Source organism: Antennarius striatus, chromosome 5 (genome assembly GCF_040054535.1).
Source record: "Antennarius striatus isolate MH-2024 chromosome 5, ASM4005453v1, whole genome shotgun sequence".
Lineage (NCBI taxonomy): Eukaryota > Metazoa > Chordata > Actinopteri > Lophiiformes > Antennariidae > Antennarius > Antennarius striatus.
The window spans coordinates 9,707,002-9,732,771 of NC_090780.1; the positions used below are offsets into that span (position 1 = coordinate 9,707,002).

General features: G+C 38.8%; 1 protein-coding gene and 1 non-coding gene across 3 annotated transcripts; one reads left to right on the forward strand and one right to left on the reverse strand.

The window, feature by feature from the left end:
- The first annotated feature begins 113 nt into the window (after window positions 1-113).
- trnai-uau (transfer RNA isoleucine (anticodon UAU)) lies at window positions 114-206 on the forward strand. Its single transcript is given in 2 exon segments — window positions 114-151; window positions 171-206. It is a non-coding gene; the product is annotated as a tRNA-Ile (tRNA).
- Window positions 158-25,770, reverse strand: mmel1 (membrane metallo-endopeptidase-like 1). 2 transcript variants are annotated; one of them, XM_068315009.1, is made up of 24 exons: window positions 25,628-25,770; window positions 18,557-18,733; window positions 17,938-17,976; window positions 17,557-17,616; window positions 17,246-17,407; window positions 17,069-17,149; window positions 10,938-11,033; window positions 10,358-10,476; window positions 9,496-9,561; window positions 9,100-9,234; window positions 8,481-8,570; window positions 7,770-7,906; window positions 7,591-7,684; window positions 7,375-7,503; window positions 6,805-6,903; window positions 6,638-6,721; window positions 6,455-6,558; window positions 5,553-5,611; window positions 5,309-5,428; window positions 5,007-5,140; window positions 4,811-4,876; window positions 4,588-4,683; window positions 4,373-4,449; window positions 158-279 (listed from the first exon to the last, which is right to left on the reverse strand). In XM_068315009.1, exons 2-24 carry the CDS (start codon window positions 18,711-18,713, stop codon window positions 273-275), a joined length of 2,211 nt encoding a protein of 736 aa, XP_068171110.1. In that variant the 5' UTR covers window positions 18,714-18,733; window positions 25,628-25,770; the 3' UTR covers window positions 158-272. The 2 variants fall into 2 exon arrangements, with proteins under 2 accessions (XP_068171110.1, XP_068171109.1); XM_068315008.1 differs by lacking the exon at window positions 158-279 and adding an exon at window positions 875-3,712.

The following is a 25,770-nucleotide window of genomic DNA, read 5'->3' on the forward strand; positions in this document are numbered from 1 at the left end:
CCATCCATCCATCCATCCATCCATCCATCCATCCATCCATCCATCCATCCATCCATCCATCCATCCATCCATCCATCCATCCATCCATCCATCCATCCGTGGGGTTTATCGAAGCTCCAGTGGCGCAATCGGTTAGCGCGCGGTACTTATAAATAGTATTCAGCAGAGCAATGCCGAGGTTGTGAGTTCGAGCCTCACCTGGAGCAGAGTTTTTTTGGGGGGCAGAAACTCAGTCCAAAAAGTCTTGGGCTGGGGACCGGAGGGTCAGTGGTTCAACACCTGTGTTGGGCAAAAAAAGAATTTGGAGTGTGAGCTGACAGTGGGAGGTGTCAGTTCACCTTCCAAGCACTGCTGAGGCGCCCTTGAGCAAGGCGCCGTCCCCTTTATAAGTTGTTCATTGTGGCGCACCAAGAAGGAGCTGCCCTATCTCTATCTATCTATCTATCTATCTATCTATCTATCTATCTATCTATCTATCTATCTATCTATCTATCTATCTATCTATCTATCTATCTATCTATCTATCTATCTATCTATCTATCTATCTATCTATCTATCTATCTATCTATCTATCTATCTATCTATCTATCTATCTATCTATCTATCTATCTATCTATCTATCTATCAGTTTGCTGCATTAGAACCACTGTTCCATCCTGATTATCCTGAATAACTTGACACAAGTTTAAAAAGACAGAACTCCAACATGAACATTAAACCTCTGGGTACTTTTTGTATCACAAAACCATTTGTTGTTTAAGATTCACTCAATGGTTTTTCCTTTGTACAAATCTTCCTTGATTTTGTGGGGTTTTTAAATACATTAAATTAAAATGACACTTGAAAAAACAACACAGAAGATCTTATCAGTTGATACAGTCACTTTAATGGCAGTCTAGATAATTACATAGCAGCAATAACATTCATGAAACATCTTAAACATATGAATTTTTGCAAAGCGACAATATTATTTCTTAAATATTCATATAGATAAATAAACTCTGATCGGCATTCTGATGAAACACATTCATATATAACAAAGATGTATTTGTATTTGTCTGGTCATTTCAAAATGGTTCAGTTTTACCATATATATCAACAAGAAGCATATATATGCTAAGAAATATATTCTATTACATAATTTGAATCCTTTATATGTAAATTCTGCAGAAGACAGTAGAACACCGAATATCTACAATAACACATTGTAACATAGATTATGTACAGATGTGTTCAAAGTTGAATCATTTTATTCATTTTGAACTAAACCAGACAACAAAAACAACATTTCCTTCAACATTTCCTTCAACATTTCTTTTAACCTGCCATTATAGATATGTCATTTTGTTCAAAAGAGTAGTTTTACATTTAGTAAAAATGCTTATTTATTTCCTTTTTTTTTTAGTTGTTATTATCTGATGTCAGTATGCTGAATAAAGATATATCTGATTGACTTAGTTGATTGAACGACGAGAAGCAGGAGAAACAGATTACTTGATTCTATACAAAGGTAATGGAATTAATTAATCAGCATAAAAGAAGAGCATTAAAACTATGTAGTAGTTAAACCATTATTTCTGCGTCAGAGCCTCTGGATCAGAGCAGATCGTTGGTTCAACCGGTTATTCTTTTTGTGGATTAAACAACTGAGGTAAGATTGTGAATTAGGGTGTTTCAAAGGTTAGCGAGGCCGGTTTTGTTACTGCTTAAAAATGAGATCCTAATTCTAAGATAAGATAACAGACTGCTGGCTGTAACCTATACCATAAGGACAGATTTGACAATGGTATACATATTTTCATTTAACTACCACAAACTCAACAACAGCACAAAATGTCAGACTTTTGCTTTAAGATGTAAAGACATCAACACCACAAATTGCTCCTGTTAAACACAACAGTGTTTGCCACCAAGCGAGCACCGAGAGACAGGCAGAGTAAACTTTGATATGCCGTGTGCTCAGTCTAAAAAATAAAAAAAAAATCATGTTTAAATTACAAAGGCATCCCGTATGTGACCATAAACAACCACTCAGAAGCAGGAATGTGTTTTTTTCTGCTCCATTCAGCACAAAGAAAGTGGTAGCTCCCTGCCGCTACCGTCATTCTCTCCTCTAAGTTATGGTTCTGCTTTGATTCTTTTGCAATTACTGGTAGAAAATAACAGTCCTGGCCTCAGCCATCTCTCCATGATCAGCCCCATTGTTCAGCGTGTCTGCCTGCAGGCCTGTGGCTCAGATACAGCTGTCACCGCACTTCAACACTCTGCTCTTCGTCCTTTCATCTTACACACTGATCAACGCAAATTCGGAGGGCAAACCACTTCATTTGCTGCTCGCCCATGAGTGAGTGGGTCTGAGGTTACTTTGAGTTGGCTTCTCTTCTCAGAAGATTGCGTGAAGGCAAAAACTTTTCTTTTACAAATCCATCAGCACATCGTGTTAAATGCAAACTAAGATATCATGCAAGCAAACATTGTAATTTTATATAAATATAAATACTTACCATCTAACAAATGAATTCACATATCAGCCCAATATGAAAGCTCTGAAAACCATTGAAGGTGGAACGTGTCATCAAAAAAACACAGCTGTGAGTAGTAGCTGTATTTAAACTTGGCGGGAACCAATAATGTAATAAAATGACAGTCACATAACTTCATCATTATTACATCACTCCTAATGTTGTTTTTTGAATTGATAAAAATCAATAGGACACCAATATAAGGAAACAAACATGTTTTTTTTACAGCAAATTGTCATGGCATACAGAACACCTACACTTTTGCAGTAAGTCTAGAGCTACAACAATTTTCAGAATGTGATAAAGAAACTTTTTTTTTTAAAAGTCCTTTAAAAATATTAAGTAGCTGTGTAAATTTTATATATTTATCCACTCTCAAAGTGCAAAACATTGAAAGCAGCAGCTCTCTTAAAATGTTAATTTAAGGTTACAGCTGCAAAGATTTAACAGTCTTAAAGTCTTAATTTGTTCCATTTAACAGTGAATGACCAAACTCTTAGAGTGTGACTAATTCTGCTGTAGCTCTACTTCAGCAAAATTAAGAGCTTTCATTTATTTCATTGTCTTCAGTCAAACTTTGATTTGCTCGCTACAGTTTCTTCTGAATTGGCACAATGTCTTAAAAACAATCCACCAGAGGAAAGAAACTACGACAGCTCAGTGCCAAATGATAATGGAAAAAACCACAACGATCTTCACAGGAGGTTTCTTTTCAGGATTAGTTTAAGAAAAGCTGGCTAGCCATAGAAGCTTTTAGTGTTTAAGTAGTTTGTATAATTATGTTCCCACTCAGTGTCTACTGTGGGATGCAGCAAAACAAGAAAAACTAACCTACTTGTCCAGAGACAACACTTGAGAACACACTCAACAGGATTTTTTTTTTCTCGTATGCAAGCTGATATGAAACTAGGGTGAACTCCAGGCCGTCATCCATTTACTCTTATTTATTTAAATACAATAAGAGTATATGAAAATACGTGCGTCATCTGTTTGACCCCAATTAAATTAGAATAAGGAGGATGTCTCCATCCATTCAGTTGTACAGCTTGTTCTTTTCATTTGAGCTGCATAAACTTTAGAACATAACTTTCTACCAGACGCGACACTTGAGCTCTGGGTTCATCGGACTGCCTTTCTGACACTGAAAGGCTTCTGAGAATGCTTCAAAATTCTGTAGCGATCCAAGGACTCTGAAGGCAAAAGAAACACAACATCAGTGTGATAAAAGCTGTACTGGCCTCCAAGTTGTCAAATTCCGCTGAACTATTTACAAAAGTGGTACTAGTTGTGTTTTGGCTCAGTAGTAGTGATGTTATTCATTGTTAGTTATAACAGTCATAAATTACTAATTACTACTGTATATTGAAAACATGGGTTTATCTGGATTTAGCCTTAGAAAAGGCAGAACAGTTTTTTTTCACGATCTTCAAAAACCGTGATAGACTTTTTTTTCTTTTTCTTTTTTTTTACAATTTCTGCTGAGTAGGCATAAATGACCTGTGAGATTTTGATGAAACCAGGAAGAAAGGTTGGCCATGTATGAAGAGAGAACACAATAAATTATTAGGTGGCCACAGATCTTATTTATTTCAGAGGAATCAACGGACCTGGGTTTGAATCCTGCTGAATGCACTTGAATTTTAACTTAATTTTAACTTACTTTGCTTATTTTTTTCTATTCGATGGAATATTTTAAGAATTTTCACTGATCATGTGGATGGAAAAGTAATTCACCTCAGTAGGTCCAGACCACCCTGTACTCAGACTGGTAGTTTTAATGAGTGTTAACAGTGCCCATAACATACTCTTATTGGTTCTTAGGTAAACATGTGAGCGCATTTAAACTCTACCTGTATTCTAAGGGACTGTGTGAGTCCGTTTTGATGGACTGACTGGCGTACTCCGGTCGATAAGCACCACACCACACCTGAAAAAATGGAGAAAGGAGTAGATAGTAACTCAGTTGTGAAAGAAAACATTAGGTATTAAATGAATGCAAACTGTTGACATTATAAATAAAACGTTACACTGACAAAGTTGGTATTTCACCTCAAATCCAACTCACTTGGGCAAAGTTGAGAAAGAAAACTTGCTTGTGGTCCATGTCAAGACCGGGTAGACGAGATTCTTCCCCTTCCCCCTCCACCCACTTTAGATAAGCCTGTAAATGCACACATACACAGATGACACACAGATTTTGAATATGCAGAATGCTTATTGGCACAGTTGTGGCATTTTTTACTCTTGCTGAAACAGTAAGGTAGGGTTCAGTATTTTTAATATCTAACCTTATATGCTTGACGAACGCCTCCGTTGTCAGCAATGTTCTCCCCCAGAGTACTGATTCCACTGACCTGCATCCACACAGACAGAACCATAAGCACACATTAACATGAAAACACTCATTCCCTTGTGGCATCTGAATAAGTGGTTTATATATGGCTTGTAGGAAAGCCTGTCATTGACATGAAAATGGGTGCTTACATTTTGACCACCTGCTAGCTTCCAGTTGAAATTGCCGTATTGCTGCACCATACACTGCGACTGGTCTTTAAAACGCTCAGCAGAGAAATTACTCCACCAATTTAGCATATTACCATCCTTGTCAAAATTACGCCCTGCATGGAAGCACAAAGCATTAAATGCTGTTTACTAAACAGATTGTATGTGGCCTATTTTCGACAACAGCTGTTTCAGAATGAATGGATTTTAGTAAATTACAATGGTTTGTATTTTTCACTTTGAGCTTCCCAAAATATATCCACAGTCAATCAGACTTGTCTCACCATTGTCATCAAAGCCATGTGTGATCTCATGTCCAATGACCATTCCTATTCCACCAAAGTTAAGGGCCTGGTGCTGCTGTTTGCTGAAGAATGGTGGCTGCAGGATTCCTGCTGGAAACACTGGACCCACAAAAACAACACCAGTGGAAAGACCACAGTGAAGACAGAGAATTACAGGGAGTGGACCACACTTCAGTAGAATATGACACATATTTTTTTTATTAGAGAATCACAGAGCCTTTACCGATCTGATTTCTGTTGGGTGAGTAGAATGCATTCACCACAGCTGCACCAATAATCCACCTGAGGAGAAATTTGAGTTACAATAGGTGAAAGCGTTCTAAGCTTTATTTTCACTTGAAGAGGTATTATGAAATACATGCACAGATCCCACAAAACACTTGGTTTGATTTCTGCTGCTTTTCAAAGATTCAGTTTTGAGGATGAAGTGAATATTTTTATATAATGTCAATTACCAGTTCTTTGTAATGAACTGATTATTCATTCATTCATCGTCTGGAGTGTATCACAGCTGACTGAGGGCGTGAGGCAGGGGAAACTCCGGGCGCAACGCCAGTGCACCGCGGAGCCACACAGAGACGCACACACACACACACACACACACACACACACACACACACACACACACACACACACACACACACACACACACACACACACACACACACTCACACACACACACACACACTCACACCTACAGGCAATTTGGAATGGCCAATTAACCTGAAGCGAATGGGGGTTTTTTTAGGTGGGAGGAAGCTGGAGAACCCGGAGAGAACCCACACAGACACGGGGAGAACATGCAAACTCCACACAGAGTGGGACATGAACCCGTAACTGCCTTGCTGTGCGGCGACAGCGCTACCCACTGCGCCACCGTCCCGCCCATGAACTGGTAATTGAATAATTTAAATACAGTAATTTCCCTTTTGGACTATTAAAGTATTTATTCATTAATTTGTCTTGGAAATAGTTAGCAGAAGCAAAAATATGTGGTCTTAGTGACATTTTCTATAATATAAAATGTCTTTAATCCATCAAAATGATGAATTTTTGTTGGTCTTAAGAACACTTTATTTTATATACTGCCTGTCATGATAAAAATCAGGTAAATCACCAGCTTACAAGTCTGGGTCAACTGGTTCTCTGAGTTTCTTCAGACTCTTGTGAGCTTCAGATTTGAGGTTCTCAAGGACGTTCTCAAAGTAGTTTTCTTTGCTATAATTCAGCTGCAAAGACAATCAAGATAAATTGTAGATTAGTGGAGCTATCAGTTTTCCTTGAGGTTTACATTTATTCTTTACTTACATGAGCGTACTCCTGGTCAAGCTTTTGGTTGCTTTCCTGCAGAATATGATCAGGGTAACCAATGTGCTCTTTGATCGCCATGGCCTACATGAGATGCAAAACAGTTCCTGTAAGGTCGTAACTGTGCAACACATGTAAGCCTGTATTTGCTCAGCTTGGTGCTTCACCTTTTCTCTTGCCTTCTCCTTCGAGGGAGCGTCCATCCAGCTTAACTCCTCCAGGGTTTCTACATATGCTGTCTGGATCTTAGTGATTAGATCACTAACCTGGGAACAGCGTAATCACAACCCACACAGAGGCAAGCGTTCATTAGGATGGGTCCCAGGTGACACATGCTTTAATAGAAGTGTTTCTTGGGACAAAATACATTTTGTATTTTCACTATGAGAAAGTGAAATGATGATGTTTTGCTTATTCTCTCTGTCATGAATGCTTTGTGATTTTTTTTAATGTCAGATAAAGGCAAATGTCTTATTGCAAATATTCTTTTCATGTGGTCACAAAAGGGTTATTTAATTATTATGGAAAGGAAGAACATTCTTTAATTGATTTGGTGCCACATGATGTTTCACATGTGGCCGCTTAATGTATTTTCCACATGCAGTAAATGCATTTATTTCCATGCATTTCTATCAGTAACGTAGCATGTGATGGTAACGGCTTGCGTCATTCTTTGACTTAAGCTATAATGATCATCTATGATAATTCTGGGGAGATAATAAGCTTAACCAACCTACCATTTGTTTGCTTTCTCCAGCAAAGGTCTCACGAACATACAGAGCTCCGACTGCGTTCTCCATGCTGCTCTGGACGTAACGAACACATTCTCGCCACCAGGCATCTTCCACTGTGGTCCCATACAGCGTCTGACCAACAGAAAAACAGCCTGTCGTTTTGATTTTCAACAAGCCCATGTGAGTGTACCCTGGTTTGGTCCATCAGGCGCCTCACACCTTCCTGTAGCGGGCTCTGGCTTCTTTGAAACGACGGCTCAAGCTGTTGACTCTTTCAAAGATGAGCTGCCAGACAAGGTAGTTCTGCATAGTCCTGCAAACATAGTGGTTTGAGTTCAGCTGTTGTGATGGACCATAGCAAAGGTATCACTTACTAGTACTTCTGTTTTACACCTGACCTGATACTGTGTTTGGAGAGAATATCATTCATCTTCTCAAGGTAAGGGGAGCCATACACCACCACCTCTTCCTCTAACTGCACCTCAATGGACACACTGGACAGCACCCCCTGGATAAATCGCGTCCAATTAAAACCCTGGAAGACAACAATTTGTTTAAAAAAATGTTTTTTTTCATGTTTGTGATATGGAATAAGTTCATATATCACATTTAGTAACAAAATGAATTCTCAATGGATTAAACGTACAAATAATAAAAATAAGAATTAGAATATACTCTGTATCATGTGTGCAGCATGCCTGCTATTGAACAGACTGTATTTTAACAAGGAGCCAGACTCTCCTGTCTACAAAACTAAAGCAACTCATTTAGCTTTCAAATACAGAACAACAAGACTTCAGTTACTGTGTGAGAACTAAACAACAGTAACATAACATTTTTAGGGTTGATGGACAATGCTGAGGTGAAGAACACGTCAACCTTCAACCAATTTATGTGGCATAATCCCTTATGTGAGAGGAAAGTTCTCAATATTTTAGCTATACACCAAATACCTATTGTTGAATTAAAAATTCTTGACATCAAGATTTTAAAAAAAATTAAAATCATGTTGAATTAGTGTTCAGTTTCTGTATTCTACTAATGAATAAAGTCATTATGTTGGAGCCAGTGACCAGACTGAAAAATAAAAGAAGTGAACCCACACTTACGTTGAAGCTGAATGTGCTCTGCATCTCCCCCAGTGTCATCTTATTGTACAGAACAGTAACGTCCTGCCGCTCCTCAGCTGGTGAAGTGGCCTGTTCAGCACAAAGGAAAATATTTCTATGATATTAAATTATGTACTGTATTCACATTCTGCTCACCTCTTCTTCATTTCATGATAAACAACAAATCAAAAAAAGTTAAAGCATCTGATGTCTACAATATATCCTGGTTCACTCAGAGCAGAAGCTCTGTCTTCCTGTCATCAATCATTTCCCTTTTTTTTTTTTCCTATTTATTTTATCTTCATTTAAAAAATAATTTTTGTTAGAGTAAATGTCTTTGACAAGAGAGACTTAGCTAAGGTAGCAGTCAATCACTTATGTTTAAATGCAAGAAATACAAAAGAAATATACCTCAATGAAACATAATGAACTATTTATTCATAGAGTGAACTCTCAAGAATGAAATCATGCATCCATCACCAAATTCCTCACCATGCTTTTAGAACTGTTACAAGCAAATATTTATAAAATGATTTATGCGTTTGTTGCCCAGTTAGAGAATGCAGTTGTTCTCAGTCACCTTCCCACAATTTAATTCATCTCTGAGGCTGGCACTCACATTAGCGATGTCTGTCTCCAGTTCCAGCACTTGCATCATTTCCTCCCAGACATGATCATCATCCTGAGTCAAGTTCCTGTCCTCTCTCATCATTTTAGCGATAGAAATCATGAATTGCACGTAGGCTTCACGGACCTATGGCGCAATCACAGGCTTGTTCACAAAATCATGTTTTACACAACAATAGAGGTGAAAGAAAGGATAGAAAAACAAACCGGATGAAATGATTTCATCACACATGAGATCCGATACAACTGGAACTGTGACTGATTTTACTTCAGTGTTTTTTACTTCAGTGTTTTTCATTAATGAGTGTTTTGTGATGCTGCCAACACCACATTCACCTCTGCTCTACTGTCATGCACAGGAAACTAGAATGAGTTGTGTGAACTGAACCTTTTTGTAGTTTCCATCATTGAAGTAATAATCTCTTGATGGCATTCCAAGTCCAGGCTGGTCAATCTAACCGGAACATAATGACAATTAATATCACATTATAATGGGTGCTAATTAAATATATACAATTAAGCAATGTGGCTGGTTGTCTACATTTCACTTTTTGTCAACCAATCCCCAGAAAGAACAAGCAAACCAAACAATGAGTTGGTCCTGATACAACTTCTCCCTCCAGTGTCGTCCAGACCTTATTAAAAGCCTTTCAGTGAGTGACGCTGTGGGACTGGGTGGATCCCTCATTAGCAGGAACAAGAATACTGATGTTTATGCAGCTGAAACAAACCTTTTATAGAGTAACACCCAAAAATGTATGCTGAAATAGGTCTCCCAATACACTGCAAACCTTTTCTGTTAAAGTTTTTATTTGTTTGTTTAGTTTTTATTTTTTCCGGACATGTTAATATAGCAGACTTCACACCTTCATCACATTTACAACATCAACAACAACATCCGAAAAAAAGGCCTGACGGGTAGAAGCCAACAGGCTTGTGAAATTCCTGTCCCCTAGAATCAACAAACATCGCTCTCATTAGAATACGTAATCAACAAAATTTACCACTACATACGACTTTTATGAAAGTTAGACTTTATATTTCTAACTCATTTTAAATGACAAACATAGAAGTAGGTAAAAAGAAACAATGCCTAAAGTAACCCTGTCAGGAAAGTTGTTTTCATTGCTTGATTTTTTTTTTTTCACGTGATTTGTTGACAATATTAAAAATGCCCATTAAAATCAGCATCATCTCTAATAAATGTTTGATGACATCATGCTTGTAACCTGGTATTTGTGCGATCTTACATAAACAATGTGGCGCCGAGAGTCACGGTCGTCTGTCCACACGTACATGTCCAGCAGAACCTTCTTGTGGTAGTGAGCAGTGAGCATCGCCAGGGTGTCCTCCAGGCTCCACATTTCCTCTGCAATGACAAGAAAAAAACAAACACATCATTTAAATACAGTTTTCTGATTGATAAGTAATATTCAATGCAGCTGGCTCCTCCCAGGCTTCTTCTCTGTATCCGCTGCATTGTTTAAATCAGTGTTGAGATACAATTAAAAAATGGCAAGAGTCAGAAGCTTTGGAAAAAATGGTCTTCAAGCCACCGTCACAGTCTTGAGTTTGGGACTGCTCCTATGCCGACTCATCATGCTCCCAAAATCCACACCTAACTGCTGAGTCGAAGATCCTCAGCCAACCTCTTGATCCTAACAACAAAGTCTGCACTCAGCAAATCCCTGAATGTAAATATAACTTAGCAGGCTCCACAGGAATCTCTGAGTAGGAGCATCACTGTTGTGTGGGATCAGTGCTTGTGCATAAGTAACTTGTAAACATTATCCAAAAAAAGTATTTCTGTAGTTTCAGATTTTTTTGTACCTGTAGTGATGTTCCAGTCTTCTGAAGCCACAGGCCAGTCCCCGATTCCGTCAATGAGCTTCAGGAGGGGCTGGGAGTCACGCTGCTCTATGAGGCCTGTTAGTAAAACAATGCATGAATTATGATACCCTCAGTCGGGAAGTGCTTCTACTCCCCTGACCGCTGAAATACATTTGCCGCTGAAATAGTGAACAGAGACCTGCGGTGAGGCACCATTCAGCCGAGCCTCACCGTGGATTGTCCATTGGCTCGACTAGCTGTGTTGGTAGCTATACAGTGAGACCATAATGCCATCTCTCTATATGTCGCTATTAAAATGTTCAAACACATTTGGTCTATGAACTAAATTTCCAGAATTTATCTCATGTATATAATGTACAGTGTTTTTTTTGTCAACAACTACATGTGTGTAACATCTTTCTTGAGTTGAGCAGTGCTGAAACAGCTGGGAAAAGACACAAAGTGAGACACGCAGTTCTCGTGCCTCATGGTAGGGGGCGCTGGTGATATCATTGGATTCGGCTAAGGATTCTTCCTCGGCCGCAGCAGAAGTGGCAGTAAACTATAGTCAGCAAGTCAAGTGCAGTCATTCATTTGTTTTTCGCTTTCCTTGCCTTACTATAAAAATAGAGGATTACACATCTCAACTCGAAATTTTTTCAATGCTTTATTTCAGAAGGAGCTGCGCATGGACTTCATTTATGAGTAAACATAATATATAAAAAAAAATGTGTAGGTAACAACATACGTTTTTTAATCAAATATACTTATTTGTGTGTTACAGTTTGTATATGTAAATAATTATACTATGATACTTCAAAAATAATCTGCACATGTTTCCTATTAAATGGTGAACAAGCTACACTGTAGCTTATTGTAGTTTATTCACCATATGTGTAAATCTGATTATGAATGATGATTAAGTCAGGGCCTCACCAGCCATGAATCTCGTCGCACATCACTGTTTTACTCACCTTTAGGATTAAAAAAGCATGTTTTGAAAAGAAAAATGTAAATCATATTTTATACAGATTATTATAGAAATATACAAAACATTTTGATTTAGATTTTAAAACCATCAACAATTAGATTTCCAGGCCAAAAAAACGTCCATACAGATGAGCAATTTTTTCCATTTTCAGTAATGATAGACTAATCGTGACCCATGGCTGACCCGTAGCCAGTGATGTATAATGTACAATGAAGTCCATCCATTTTCTTGTAGGTGAGACAATTGTAAGTGTCTTCTCTACAGATGCTTACCTGCCTCTTGGGTCACCAGTCTGGTAGAGCTTTTCCCAGTCGACTATGAGCAAGATACACCCCAGATAAGACGCCAATTGCACAAACAACTTCACGGTTCCAGCTGTCTGTTGGCCATCTTGGTTTCAGTACATGAGGTCAGGGTTAATGTAAGTGTCCACTCTGGTGTCTGACATCAACATTTTTAATAAGAAAACAGCTTTTCAATAGCTCTCCACTGTAGTGATGTCTGTGCATGAAAGGGTTAATGTGGACAAATATAGTTAAAATGCGATGATATTCCAATCTTTTCCTATATTAAATGCAGGGCCAAAACAAAAACATGTCATTTTCAAACTAATAAATATTTGAATGTAACAATATTCCTCGAGTGTTTGAGAAATGAGGACATTATTCATGGAGGCTTTGAAAGCCAAATTATTTCCTATTTTTGCTGGATTTATGTTTTCAGTTGCCCAATACCACAACACAGTCTCCAGTGTTGTGTTCAGCTTCACATTTCATCACACATTCTTAGTAGGAGATTGGTCTGGTCTCCGGGCACAAACTCCACTACCTCTTTCTCAAAGTCGCTGCAGTGTTGTAACACATTCACAACGTGGCTTGGCATGTTCTTGCTGGATGTTTCTGGACAAGTTCTCAGTTTTCCTGCTCTCAGCATGTTGCACTAAATCGTCTGTACATTTTGACATTAACGGCGCCCTCACAGATATGTGACCTACCCATTTCATGTCGGTCTAGTGTGAAACTGTCTAGTTTTCTTTTGTTTTTTGTTCTGTATGCCAGAGACACACTGTCCATAGTCGCTGTTTCCTGTTTTATTATAATGGTCCCTTTCAACATGTTGATGCTTTAGTTTTAAATGTCAGCTATCATTCTGTTTCCCCTTGGCTTTGTGTTTTTACGTGTTCTTGCCTTACGCTTGTTCAGCTCTGGTTTGCTTGTTTTAGAATTTAGCTAATTTATGACCTTCGGCACTCAGTTTTCCTGCATGTGTTTAGTTTTTGCTTCATTAAAAAACTGACCAACGTCTAGCTAGTCTTGCCCCTCATGTCTGTATTTGGGTGTTCATCCTTTTGTGTTAGATTGTTTTGTAGACTTATGAGACCAAAGCACATCTTCCCACCTTCAGTCAGGTGTAAGTGGAATTTCAGAACACTGGATATATGGTATTTGGATTTGTATATCCAGCAATAGTGTTTCCAAGCCCATGTAGTAGTATACATCAAATAGTCGCGCTGTTTTTTTGACCAGTATACGCATAACAGCGTCAACAGTGACCCGCTGGGCTATTTCTATTTACGGTAATATCTTTGTAATGAAAAGCTACCATTTCATATTCCAGGTAATACTCCAAAATGTTATTGATATCATTCCATTTACATTATTAACAATTTTATATTTTTATAAATTTTATGAAATTGTAGTACAGTATTTGTATTTCTACCTCACATTTACATGGGTCAGTTGAAATTTTCACCCTGCGATGAGCTGGCGTCTTATCCGGGGTGTACCCTGCCTTTCACTCACAGTTGGGATAGGCTCCAGCAGACCCGTAACCCGCAAGGTGGATAAGTGGGTCTGGATGAGACTATTGTGGTCGTCTTGTCTACAAGAAAATGGATGGATGGACGATTGAAAGTGACCTGCGTTCCTTTCCTATAGAACTTCATGGGAACCAGTGTGACTGTCGGGAACATATTGTTTGTGTGTGTGTGTGTGTGTGTGTGTGTGTGTGTGTGTGTGTGTGTGTGTGTGTGTGTGTGTGTGTGTGTGTTTTGAGAATGTTAACAATCTTAGAAAAATGAAAAAAAATCATGCATGAAATCATTGCTGTGTGGAATGAAATATAATACAGACAATAAGTGCTTCATGTTTGACCCACTTTGACCCACTTGTGGAGGCGTCCAGGTCCAGCCACTCCTACGTCTAAGTGTTACGGACTGTGCTCTTAGAAGGATCAAAGCTCAGCAGCCTTAAATGAGAGTTTTTTGCTGTCCTGTGTGGATTCTGTAATTACTCCCTGTGTCTGTGGATGTCTCTGGCTCCTCTGTTCTGGATTACATGCAGATTTGGTGAAATATAGTCTTTGATTTGCCCATAGGTATAAATGTGTGCTTTGATTTGCCCCTATGTGTCAGCCTGTCCAGGATGAACCCTGCAGTATATTTCATTGTGAAAATGTTTCTCTATGTTTCTCTATCACCCTCTTATTTTCTCTGGCTGTTCTGCCGAGCAGCTGAATGGCTCTTCCTGGAGGGTGTTGTGGTTTTACACTACAATCAAAGAATCTTTGTAACACCAGGAGGAGGTGTAGTATCAGATACAGAAGGTATCATGCTGATGGGGAGCGGTACCAGAATAAGCTCCAGAACTACTGTTTGCCTGAGCTCAGTTGCCTCTAAAGTAGGGCTCAAAATTGCGACCATTTTGGTCGCATATGCGCCCAAATTTTTATCAGTGCAACTATTAAATATATTTGGGAGCACCAGTGCGACTAGGGAAAAAATTCTGGTGCACCTTTTTTCCCCTCTTCTCTCTCGCTCTTTCTCTCTCTCCATAGAGCAGGGGTCACCAAATGGCGGACCGCGATCCGGATCCAGACCGCGTGATGGTTCTGTCCGGACCCGTGACCACTCCATGATAAATTCACGACAGTAGATTTTTTTGTCGCATTTTTACTTGCAGTTCGCGGCTCCAGACGGCGGGCACTGCTCCTCCAGTTAATACGGTAATAGCGCCACTCAATTCAGCCAATCAGATCGTTTGTCTACCCTGCGCTGTCAGTTCAGGTCGGTGCCAGCTCGCTGCCGCTACCGCTGTGAGTTTACCGCTACGGCGGAGCACAGAAGAAGGGAGACAGCATAGCTCCAAACGTAGGGAGGTTAACGAGGAAAACCGCTGGTTAACAATGAGTGGACGAAATGTATGTTTATTCCTCCATCAGGCAGTTCAAAACCATTTTACCTCATATGGTCTGAACACGTAGCATGAATTAAAAGTGGTAACATGAAGCGCCACTATGAAACAAAGCACAGATCTTTTGCACAGAATTATCCCCTGGAGTCCGAGCTGAAGGCAAAATGAAGGAGAAAAATGCAAACAAATGTTCACTAAAGGCATGGTGGGGTTTAGGGCAACATAAATATATTTTAGAAATGGGACAGTTGTGAAGAATTGCTTAAAAGCCGTTGTTGACATTTTGTTTTGGGGGAAAACAGAAAGATGAGATGTGTGGAAAAACTCCCAACGTCGGCTTCAACAGCAACCAGAAAATCAGAAATATTAACAGCTTCATGCAGCCATTCAGAGAGCACCATGCATATCTGTGGCCACTGATGAGTTGTAGTCTTTGTGTGTGTGTCAGGTTCCTTCACACAGATAAGGAGCTCTTTGCTGAGTGTAACACCACTATGAAACACACACAAGAGGAGAGGACATACATGCAGCAATAAAAGATGCTGATCAAGTCCTGTGGTCTCTTTCACCAACATTACAGAGACCACCACCAGGTGACCACCACAAGGTGACCACCACAAGGTGACCACCACAAGGTGACCACCACAAGGTGACCACCACAAGGTGACCACCATAAGGTGTGCACACCTCGTGTACAAGTAAATGACTGTCAGGCCACATGCCCCTTTCTCTCATGAAGAAAGTTCTGTTTGCATTTTCCCCCTGAAAACCAGTTTTACTTGAAGTGTAGGCCTTCAGTTCTTTAGGCTGGGATGTCTTTAATTGACAAGTAAAAGGATTATTCAGCTCTTTTTGCGCTTTATTTTGTAATTCTGAGGTTTGTGTGTTCTTCAATCTAACATAAAGGCTTAACATTTATTTGCCTGGGTCTACAACAACATGTGACTGACCAAAGCCACAAAGCTCAAAACCATGCATACACACAAAGCGGGTCCCACTTCTGTCCTCACACACCAATAGCTGCAATTCAGTTTAATGGACAAGGTTCCCGCAAAAAGGCCCTGGAATTTTTATCAAATGATTCTCTGCCAAGAAGACAACGGTTTCACTGGCATCTGTTTGTTGTCTGTCCAGCAGGATTAGACAAAAAACACTGAAAGGATTTTCATGAAAGATGATGAGAGGATTTGGCAACAAACAACCCTTCAAGTTTTTTGTTGGATCAAGATAAAATGGGCAGATTTAAGAATTGTTTTCATTTTGTTCCAAGAAAAAACAAATCACATTTTTCAGCACATATAGATAAATGGTACTCATTCATTTTTTTCAACTTTCTTTTACATATTCAAAATGGATTTTTTTTTTCAGCATTCTGTTCTTTTATGCATTAACTACGTGATGTAAGTATTTTCCTCACAATACGGCGCACTGGATTATAAGGCGCACCTTCAATGAATGACCTATTAAAAAAAAAAAATCATACATAAGATTATAAAACGCATCTGAGAACTCATCGTCAATGGTCTATATTAAAACTTTTTTCATATATAAGGCATATTAGATTATAAGAAATTGAGAAAATTAAAGGCTTTTAGGTGCGCCTTATAGTGTAAAAAATACTGTATTTATTGTAACATACTGCACAGGTAAGTACTTTGATGGTAATACATAACTCAAGGTTTCATCACCTTGACTGCTTTTCCACCAAATACATTTTTATTAAAGTTGTGATCTAGGATATTTAAAAAGATCATAAATTCCTCTTGAATCCTACAAGAATCCAGGCTATGGGAGATCATCAGAGACAGTCAAGAGCTCTGAAAAAAAATTTCTAGTATACTTCAATTGCCCCTTGGGGACAAAGTTTTTTTGAATTGAATTGAATGCTTTGATTCCTTTTCTTTCATTACGAGTGAATTTCTGAATTAGACCCGTGTAAGGAGCCTTACTCTCATTCATGCAGGAGTTGTAAAGGATCTTGGCCTTCTTGATGGCATCTCTGTCCTGTTCATTTTCCATCTCAAGAACACCTGCAACAACATAACATGCAGAAATATCCTCTCTGAATGGAACCCACGCATAGCTCCAAATGCTGCAGCTCACAGGGAACTAACAATGAAGCTGACCTTTCAGGACAATCTCCAGCTTGTCCCTAAGAATGTCAAAGACACTGTGGCGGGAGCTCGTCTCCGGTATGACATGTCGCTCCAGCCAACCCCCGCAGGCATACTGGTAGAAATTATCACAAGGCTTCACAGATTTATCCATATTCTGCAAGAGTCGAGCAGCTTTAAGGCATCATAGAGACAAAAGGAGAGAGGCAGAAGGACAGCATTGTGAAGAGTTCTAGTAGTTGGAATACAGCGTTTGCAGGAGCTGGACTTGTTGATGACATGTCACTGCAGGAGGGCATTGAATATAAAGCTCTTCCTCTCACCTGCTGTGACACAGTCTGCAGTTGTACACACACTGTTGAGGGTGGAATGAAACAGCTGGCCTGGAAAAATCAGTGTGGACAGTTAGAAGAAAGCATTTGCAGTATTTGACAAAGAACAAGAAGATGTGAAATCTTTCTCTAATTACAACTAACAGAGCTCTATAAATAGATCTATGTGCATGCACGTGTTTTGGCGCGACAGTCAATGTCTGTGTCAGCATTCTGTTCTTTCACTTTTGTGTGGCACTGCTGATCTGGCAGTACAGGGAATTACAGTGTTACAGTGACTATCAGAGGTGCACACTTCCATATGACACATGCTCACTTAGCTGGCATTCTATTCCTTGTTCAGGTTACAAGACTGATGACAGAAACACTCACCTGCTGTGCTCCTTGACACACTTGACCTATTGGATTGTTCTGAATTGGTTGGATGAAACAGATTTTAGACATTAGACAGAGTCAAGACTTTTCTGTACATTATAATAACTGCAAATTGTTATGAACTGGTAATACCCTGTAAAACCTGACATGATTTTACATAAAATGTTTATTGAGCTTTAATTTATATCATTTTTACTACATCTGGAATTTGTGTGTGTGCAAAATTGAAATGCATGTCTGACTGTATACATGACATTTTTTAGGAGTGAAAAAATATCAAAGTGATGATGTATAAGTCTCAGAACCCTGAAACATCAAGTGTATGAATGGTTAAATGCAATCAGGTCTTTTACAGAGTTGTTTTCGTGTTGCAGGTAATAACTAATGCTTACAGTCTTAAAAACTTTGGAGTTATGTTAACCTTAAAAAAAAAACACTAGAAAGTTTCACTAATAGCAGATGAGTTTCAGTATTACAATAAAGCATGTCATGGTCAAGTTGAGAGTGTCTGCTAGAGCCAGGATCATTCCCTTGGTCAATGTCAGCTTAATGTCAGGGAGACACTTATTGTTACTGAGACCATCTGTAATACCTGAATAATTTTCAGAGTCATTACCTTTAACAACAGAAGTGTAGAGGACTACCAGCCCGGCCAAAGCACAGCTGGCCAACAGCAAGAGTACAGACAGACCAATTTCTGTAACTGTCCATCGACGCTTTCCAGGTTTACTTGATTTCTCCATAATATCCATTTGGCTTTCGGATTTGCCCATATTCCTCCTGACTGCCAGCTCTGGAAGAAAGACACCGCTGGAGTGTGGTTTGGCTCATGAAGAGAGACACCAGTGTGTGTGTGTGTGTGTGTGTGTGTGTGTGTGTGTGTGTGTGTGTGTGTGTGTGTGTGTGTGTGTGTGTGTGTGTGTGTGTGTGTGTGTGTGTGTGTGTGTGTGTGTGTGTGTGTGTGTGTGTGTGTGTGTGTGTGTGTGTGTGGGCTGTGCAGTGATAAATCTCTGTGCTTGCTGACCTACAGTGAGTGAGCTTCAACTACTGCCCACCTACAACAGCACCACTGACAGGGGTTGTAGGTGTAGGAGTGGTCCAATGGTGTTAAAATAGTCTGGCATGTTGTTATTATTATTTACTGTGTGGTGATGTAAAGTCCAGGTTTAATATTTATGGGTAACACCATTTAAATGCAGGGAAATGCAATGGGCTGTATAAGGCACATTTAGAAGTAGCATTAAGATGGCATTAAATGAGCAATAAAAGAAGAATAAATAAAGAAATATTTAAACTTAAAAAAATAACACAATAAAACAGAAGCAAACACGTAAATAGTTATGGATTAAAAAGAAGTAACCTACAATAAATAAAAATGTCTTTTACCCTGATCAAAATTAATAGGCTTTGCAATGTTCACAAAAAAAACATGTATTGCCTAATAAATAAATTTATGTATGACATGAAACTGTGATGTAGAGCTGTGTGTCATCTGCGTAAGCATTCTTGGAGATGTTGTAATATTTTGTGATTAAACAAGGAGGTATGTCAGTCTGTCGGGTTACAGTAAAAGCATTAAACTCTTCCTACTTATGACCAAATTGTCCTTGAGAAATTTTTCTTTCTAGATGTCATGCTGACCTGGGATTTTGCCATCTGCATCACACACGCAACATTGATTTTCTTGGGGCTTATAGTAGCAGTGACATTCATAATGGTGGAACTGAAGCTGCTTATAAGATCACAGCCTGAAATGAAACCAGAGCTGACAATGAGAGTAAAATCTCTTTATAATATAATACAGTGCAGTTATTCTGAAATATAACTGTAATCGATCTGTTACATGCAGGTAAAGTCAAAATCTGACAAGGGTGTACTTCAAATGAAATTGGACTGGAGTTCTGGTAACTGTTTACCAGTATTACCTTCACTGAAGTGCAACCTGTTTAAGAGGGTCAAACTTCCCATTGGCTGTAATTGAGCTGAAGGCTCTCATGACAGCCGATAAAAAGGAAGTTTTGGAGGAGCTGATTTACTGATTCATCCATTTTTCAGTAATTCTGATCGTAAGAAGAAATGTAATGGATGGCAATGTATGGTTGGTCCCCTTTGCTTGTGTGACATAACCTGAAGGAGGAACTTAAGATGAGGTGTGTGACCTGGACTGTCATTCTAAGAGTCATGTCCTTCTTCCTGCAGCAGGATACTGGACACAATACAGTCAGTTGTCAATAATCAAAGTGACTCTCACTCTATTAATTAATCCTGTCCTGCTGCTATGAGAACAGGTTTTGTTTTTGGTTTTAATCGATAGAACACCTTCATTGGTACTGAAAGCAGGTTGGATAGTATTTATATCATAACTGACTAACTTACATTTATTTAAGTAATAATTAGAGATCTCTCTGTTTTTACTATATGTACATCTCCACAACATTGGACCAGACTTCACCAAAAAACTCCCAACACAAACCACTACATTGTACAAGAGAAATGACAGCTAGATCAAAGCACTGACATTTCACTCATTTTCAAGGGGACATATTTTAAGATAGAAGGAAAATGGGGCACACAAATGGAAGCTGGAGAAAAATGAGAAAGAGGACAGAAGGAAGGGACAAAGGTGTAACATACAGAGGTTTTAGTTAAAGGACTCCACACTAATTGTAGTGTTTATTTAAGAATGCAAATTAAAAGACATATCAGTATTTTCTTGAAGTAGCAGCAGTAAAAAGTGAGTTACTTTTTTTCTATTTCTATTATAGGAGATCCAAAAACAGTATTTGCTCAGTAGGCAACATCACCAACTTTCAAATCAAACCTAAAATCAGTAAGGCGATATAAAAAAAATTAAAAAAAACAGATTAAAAATCACAAAGCAGGAGAACACAGAATGAAACTGAAACCAGAACTGGAATGACAGTTAAGATGTCTTCAAAAAAATTGTGAGGAAGACTTAAATAAAATTTTTAGTAGTGGGTACGTTTTGGCTTTGGCCAAAGTTGATCGTCCAGAAAATTGTTCAGGTCACGATTATTTGGAAGGCTGTTCCAGCTACTTGAAGACAAACCCCATTTGTTGATGCTACTGCACACCTTATGTACCACTGCCACACTTCATATTCTGGTCTCTTACATTCTGCCTCTCAAGAAAATAGACCTAAGGGATTTGTTTTCCTTCTGACTAAATGAATGTGAAAGCATTATGTCCACAGTATGGCCGAAGTGTGTCACAAGACATCACACATAGATATTGTTGTGTTCCAATGGACGACAAGTCAACATGATCAAATGCCTGGGTTGGCTTGTTGTGTTGAGCAAACATTTTGTTTTTCTGAAGAGTAATTATCAAAACACTGATTATTAATTTAGTTTCCATTTTGTAAAGATAAATTGGTATCTGGTTATACATGTTTACTCTAAATTATCAATTATTATTTTTCTATGAGAAAATGGATTAAAGGATTGTCAAGCAGTAATTTAACACTGCTGAACATTTTACATTCTGAATTATGTGTGTTATATAACAGCACTTTCAGAAAATTGCTTTCTCAGTTATAGTACACTAATAATAAGGCTAATAATATTTAGTTTTCTCCGTGTTGCCCATTTCTAATGCCACATGATGCCTCAGGTTTTTAAAATAATTACTGAAAAAATAATGATTGTTCTTCAGGGCTCAGCCCACCTTAACCATATCCAATACAGTCTAGCCGGGTTCCATGTTCTACGTTCTCAGCATTGACAATACCAGTGGCCACATTCAAGCAAACACATCGTCAAGCAAGGCAAAATACCTCAAACACATCATTTTAGCTGCAACTGCAACTTTTTCGCTTCTCAATACAAAAGCAAATCCGTCGTGGTTTTTCATTTTCTCAGTCTGGTCTATCCATCCATCTTGTTTTTATTGCCCCAGGTTGATTCTGAAGAATAGCTTTCTTTTTTTTTTAAAAGAAAATAACATTGGTTACGATAGAGAGGTTTAACAACACAGCACTTTGGAACTTTCATATAGAGCTACATAATTGCAGAGTGTCCACGCTGAGCCCTGTCCTCTGAGGGCGTGTGGGCATCAGAACTGGACTCTGGAGCCACCATAGAAGGTGACCTGTACTGATGAATCACGTTTTCTTTCCTATCATGTAAACCAATGGGTGTGTGTGCATTACTTACCTGAGGAGGAGGAAACTGGATGCATCATGAGAGGAAAACAAGCTGGAGGAGGCAGTTTAATGCTTCGAACATTGTGCTGTTAAACCTTGGCTCCTGCTATGTTATTTTGACACGTACCACCTTTCATACTAAGCACATCCCTTCATGGAAGCAATATTCTCTAATGGCTGTGGCCCCTTGCGGCGGGATAAGATTCCCTTCCACACTGTAAAAATAGCTCAGGAAAAGGGTTGAGGTGTTGATTTGTCCTCCAAATCTATCTATTTTTCTGTCTGTCTGTTTGTCTGTCTGTCTGTATGTCGATCCGTTCATCCATCCATCTGTTTCTCTGGTCTAACTGAGTTCAATCTATGACTACCGGAGCCTTTTATAGAAACTCATTTTCTATTTTGAATGTAAAACATTTCAGCTGGAAACAATCTTGAGAACAATAAATTAATAATCAGAGCACAGTTTACACTGTCTGCCTCTTTACCACCTTACCCTTCCACTCATGCACATACACACACACATACACACACACACCTCTAGCCATAAGCTTAACTCCGACGACCACATTTCTATACACAATAATTATGTATGTGTGAACACAATATTGTAAATGAGCATTTGTGTGGGGGACAAAACGACAATCATCTGTGGCTTCTAGTCCCATCGCTTCACATCTATTCAGTCTGCAGCACCTGTTTCTCCATAAACAGCCCCATTGCCCTATCATTAGGGCTGACAGGGGACGGGCTGTAAATCAGAGGTTCACACTGCTGTGCCCCATTAGCCCTTCCTGATGAATACTCATGGGCACATATCTGGCACTACTGTGATGAAGAGCAGGCAGGAGCTTGTTAGAGCTGCACTGACATCCTCTGTATCAGACCGTACAGAAATTGTGCCTCGGGCAAAATCCTGTTGTCACTTTATGGAAAACTGTGTAATAATGAGCAATGTTGCGTGTCAATACAGAAGTAGTTGTCCGATAGGAAGGGGGTTTTACATTTTTGTGTCCTCTGATAGCGTTGCTGTATTTGTTTGCTGTGTCCTTGCTGTCAGGACACAGGCAGTCATGAGTAGTTTAGAGTATTTATAAGCAGACTGTATGTTTCTTATTGCATTTACAATAACCACCAGTTGAAATACGTGACTTCAATTTTATTATAGGGAATAACAAAATTGGTCAATAAAGTTAAAATGTAGTAATAGTAATTTATGCTTTAGCAAAAGTTGAAGCCATTAAGCCTTTTTTCTTTATGTTACTTCATTTCTCATCCTGTTTTGTCGTTCACACCACTCACACGGGCCGTCTGTTTCCTGCTGTTACTGTCTGAGGCTGACATTTCAGACATCAGCTGTTCTCATTATCTGTTCATCTCTATCCAACGACATGCTCTCATAAGCAGCCAATCATCTTACTGTTGACTTTAGAAATGTGCTTCTGCCGGTAGCCCATTCATACAGCTGTTCATCGCTGCCTGCTCCCAACAGATTGACCAAATTCATCATTTCATGAGCCTCACAGAACCATCAGCCGCCACCACCAGTTGAGCCGTGGGGGAAGTTAAAAACCCTTTGTTTTCAATCTCTTTACAGTCTGTGATAAACACAGTCTACCTTCACTATCACTCGTCTTTTGTAATTAACAATTATTGTCACATTTGCTCTTCTCTCCTTTCAATAGAAATGAATACATCCAAGACACATCTCTGTCAAGTGTCAGTCAACTGGACTTGAAGAAAACAGATGGTTGAAGTTAAGTCATATGACTTAATGATGCTGACCAGTTCCACTAGGTTAGATATCATTAAGTCATATGACTTAATGATATCGATCACTCCCACTAGGTTAGATGTAACACAGCCTTCTATGCTCCCATTCAGGCATATCAGCCAACAGCGTGAAGAATGTAAAGCATTTCTAGTTTTTGACATATTCTAAGTACTATTTTAAAAAAAGTCTCATTCTGAGCTAACAATACCACAAATATTTAATTTAAAGTAATTTTACTCCTTGAAAACATCAGTTTGTTCCAACATGTCACACAAATGGATGGTTTATAATAGGTCAGAAAATTCTACACACTGAATGTTTAAGGAGGACTAATCAAAAACTGGTTAAATTAATTTTTACTATAATTTTCATTATCATTATTACTGTTGTTGTTGTTACTGTTTGTTGTTGTTGTTGATCGGCACCATATCTGAAGTTTGGTCATTTTATTGTAATTGTATATTACAGCTGACACTTTTTATCCAGAATCTGAAGAACTATATAAATGTGGAAAACATTTCCTGACTGCCTTCCATGCGCTGATGCTGTTTCAGTAAATGAGGCTATATCTTTTATTTTTGGGGATGCTGAATGGTAGTAATGAGATGTGCTGAGCAGTTAATTTATTTATGTAGACCAACAAAATCTGAGAAGTAATGTGAGGAGCTATTTTGGATTCATCTTCGGTATATAAAGTGACATGGCTCTGTGCTAATTCATAAGGCTATTTTCTGACTTTGTAAAACATGATGCTGTCTGACGACCCATTGGAATTCTGTTACGTGCATTGCTAGTCAGTTTCAACAAATTCCATATTTTTATGTATATGTATGAAGTTTTCTAAAGTAAAATACAGACGACCACCTACTGCATGGTTCTTCTGAGAGAGGAGAGCCTGAAAGTCAGCATTCAGGGACAAATACATTTCAATCCTCCTTCTTGTTATGAATGCAAGCTCTTTCTCCCATAAGTATATTTGTGTCTCAAATGACACAGACAGAAAAAAAAAAACCGCACTGCAAAGAAAAGTTTCTTTTCTTCCCGTGGCTACAGGACGACACAACATTCTTCAGGTTATGCTGTTGCACCACAGTGTGACGTAGATCCATGCACCCAGCTTGAAAGCATGTAGCGCTTATACAATAGCAGAAATACGATGAGCAAACTAACACAACTGTCAAAAGAAATACTTGGCTCTAATTGGGTGTCGTTATAAATAATTCCCAGAAATTTTGACTTGTGATATAGACTGTGTGTGAATAAACATACAATGCATGAAACAAAGACTTAACACACCAGTGTTGTGCGTCAATCTGTTTTAAAAGAAATATTTTTCCTGAAACCGATTTGAAACTGATCTGCACTAAATGTTTGGTGTTCTCCTTGTTTTAAGCACATTATGATTACGTACTAGTGAGCACACTGACTGGTACTGTTCTCCAAACTTAGTGTTACAAACAAAACAAGGATTAATTCCCAGCTCAAGCTGCCAAGTAATCTGCACACTTTCTATAGTTTAATGTTCACTTACTGACCGTATATCTTCAAATCTGTAACAGCCACAACTGCTTCTGTCTATGGAATGGTTTGTGAGAGAAACCCTAAGATGTTGTTACATCTCACACTTTTACAAAGCTGTCTCGGGGCTGCTGACAGTCTGACAGAAGTGTTACCTAAAGCTGCAGTTTCAGGTAGTTTAACCTTGACTGAACAGCAAACGTGAACCTGATCTAAAGAATCCCGAGGCTTACCTTTGTGGGTGGATGGCAGAAGTCCCTGAGCCTTTCCCCGCAGCGGGCTAATATCTCAAACACCCCTGCTGAGCTTCCACTCAGAGCTGGTGTGTAGAGAAATAAGTCTGTGCTGCGAGTTGAAGAAGACGTTATCCCGTTCT

What these genes read in the sequence shown, in the direction of transcription:
- mmel1 (XM_068315008.1), bottom strand. Translation starts at nt 18,713, where the DNA reads ATGGGCAAATCCGAAAGCCAAATGGATATTATGGAGAAATCAAGTAAA. An exon ending in CTACACTTCTGTTGTTAAAG is followed by an intron (nt 17,977 to 18,556) that starts GTAATGACTCTG and finishes CAACCAATTCAG; the next exon opens with AACAATCCAATAGGTCAAGT. An exon ending in TGCAGACTGTGTCACAGCAG is followed by an intron (nt 17,408 to 17,556) that starts GTGAGAGGAAGA and finishes GATGCCTTAAAG; the next exon opens with CTGCTCGACTCTTGCAGAAT.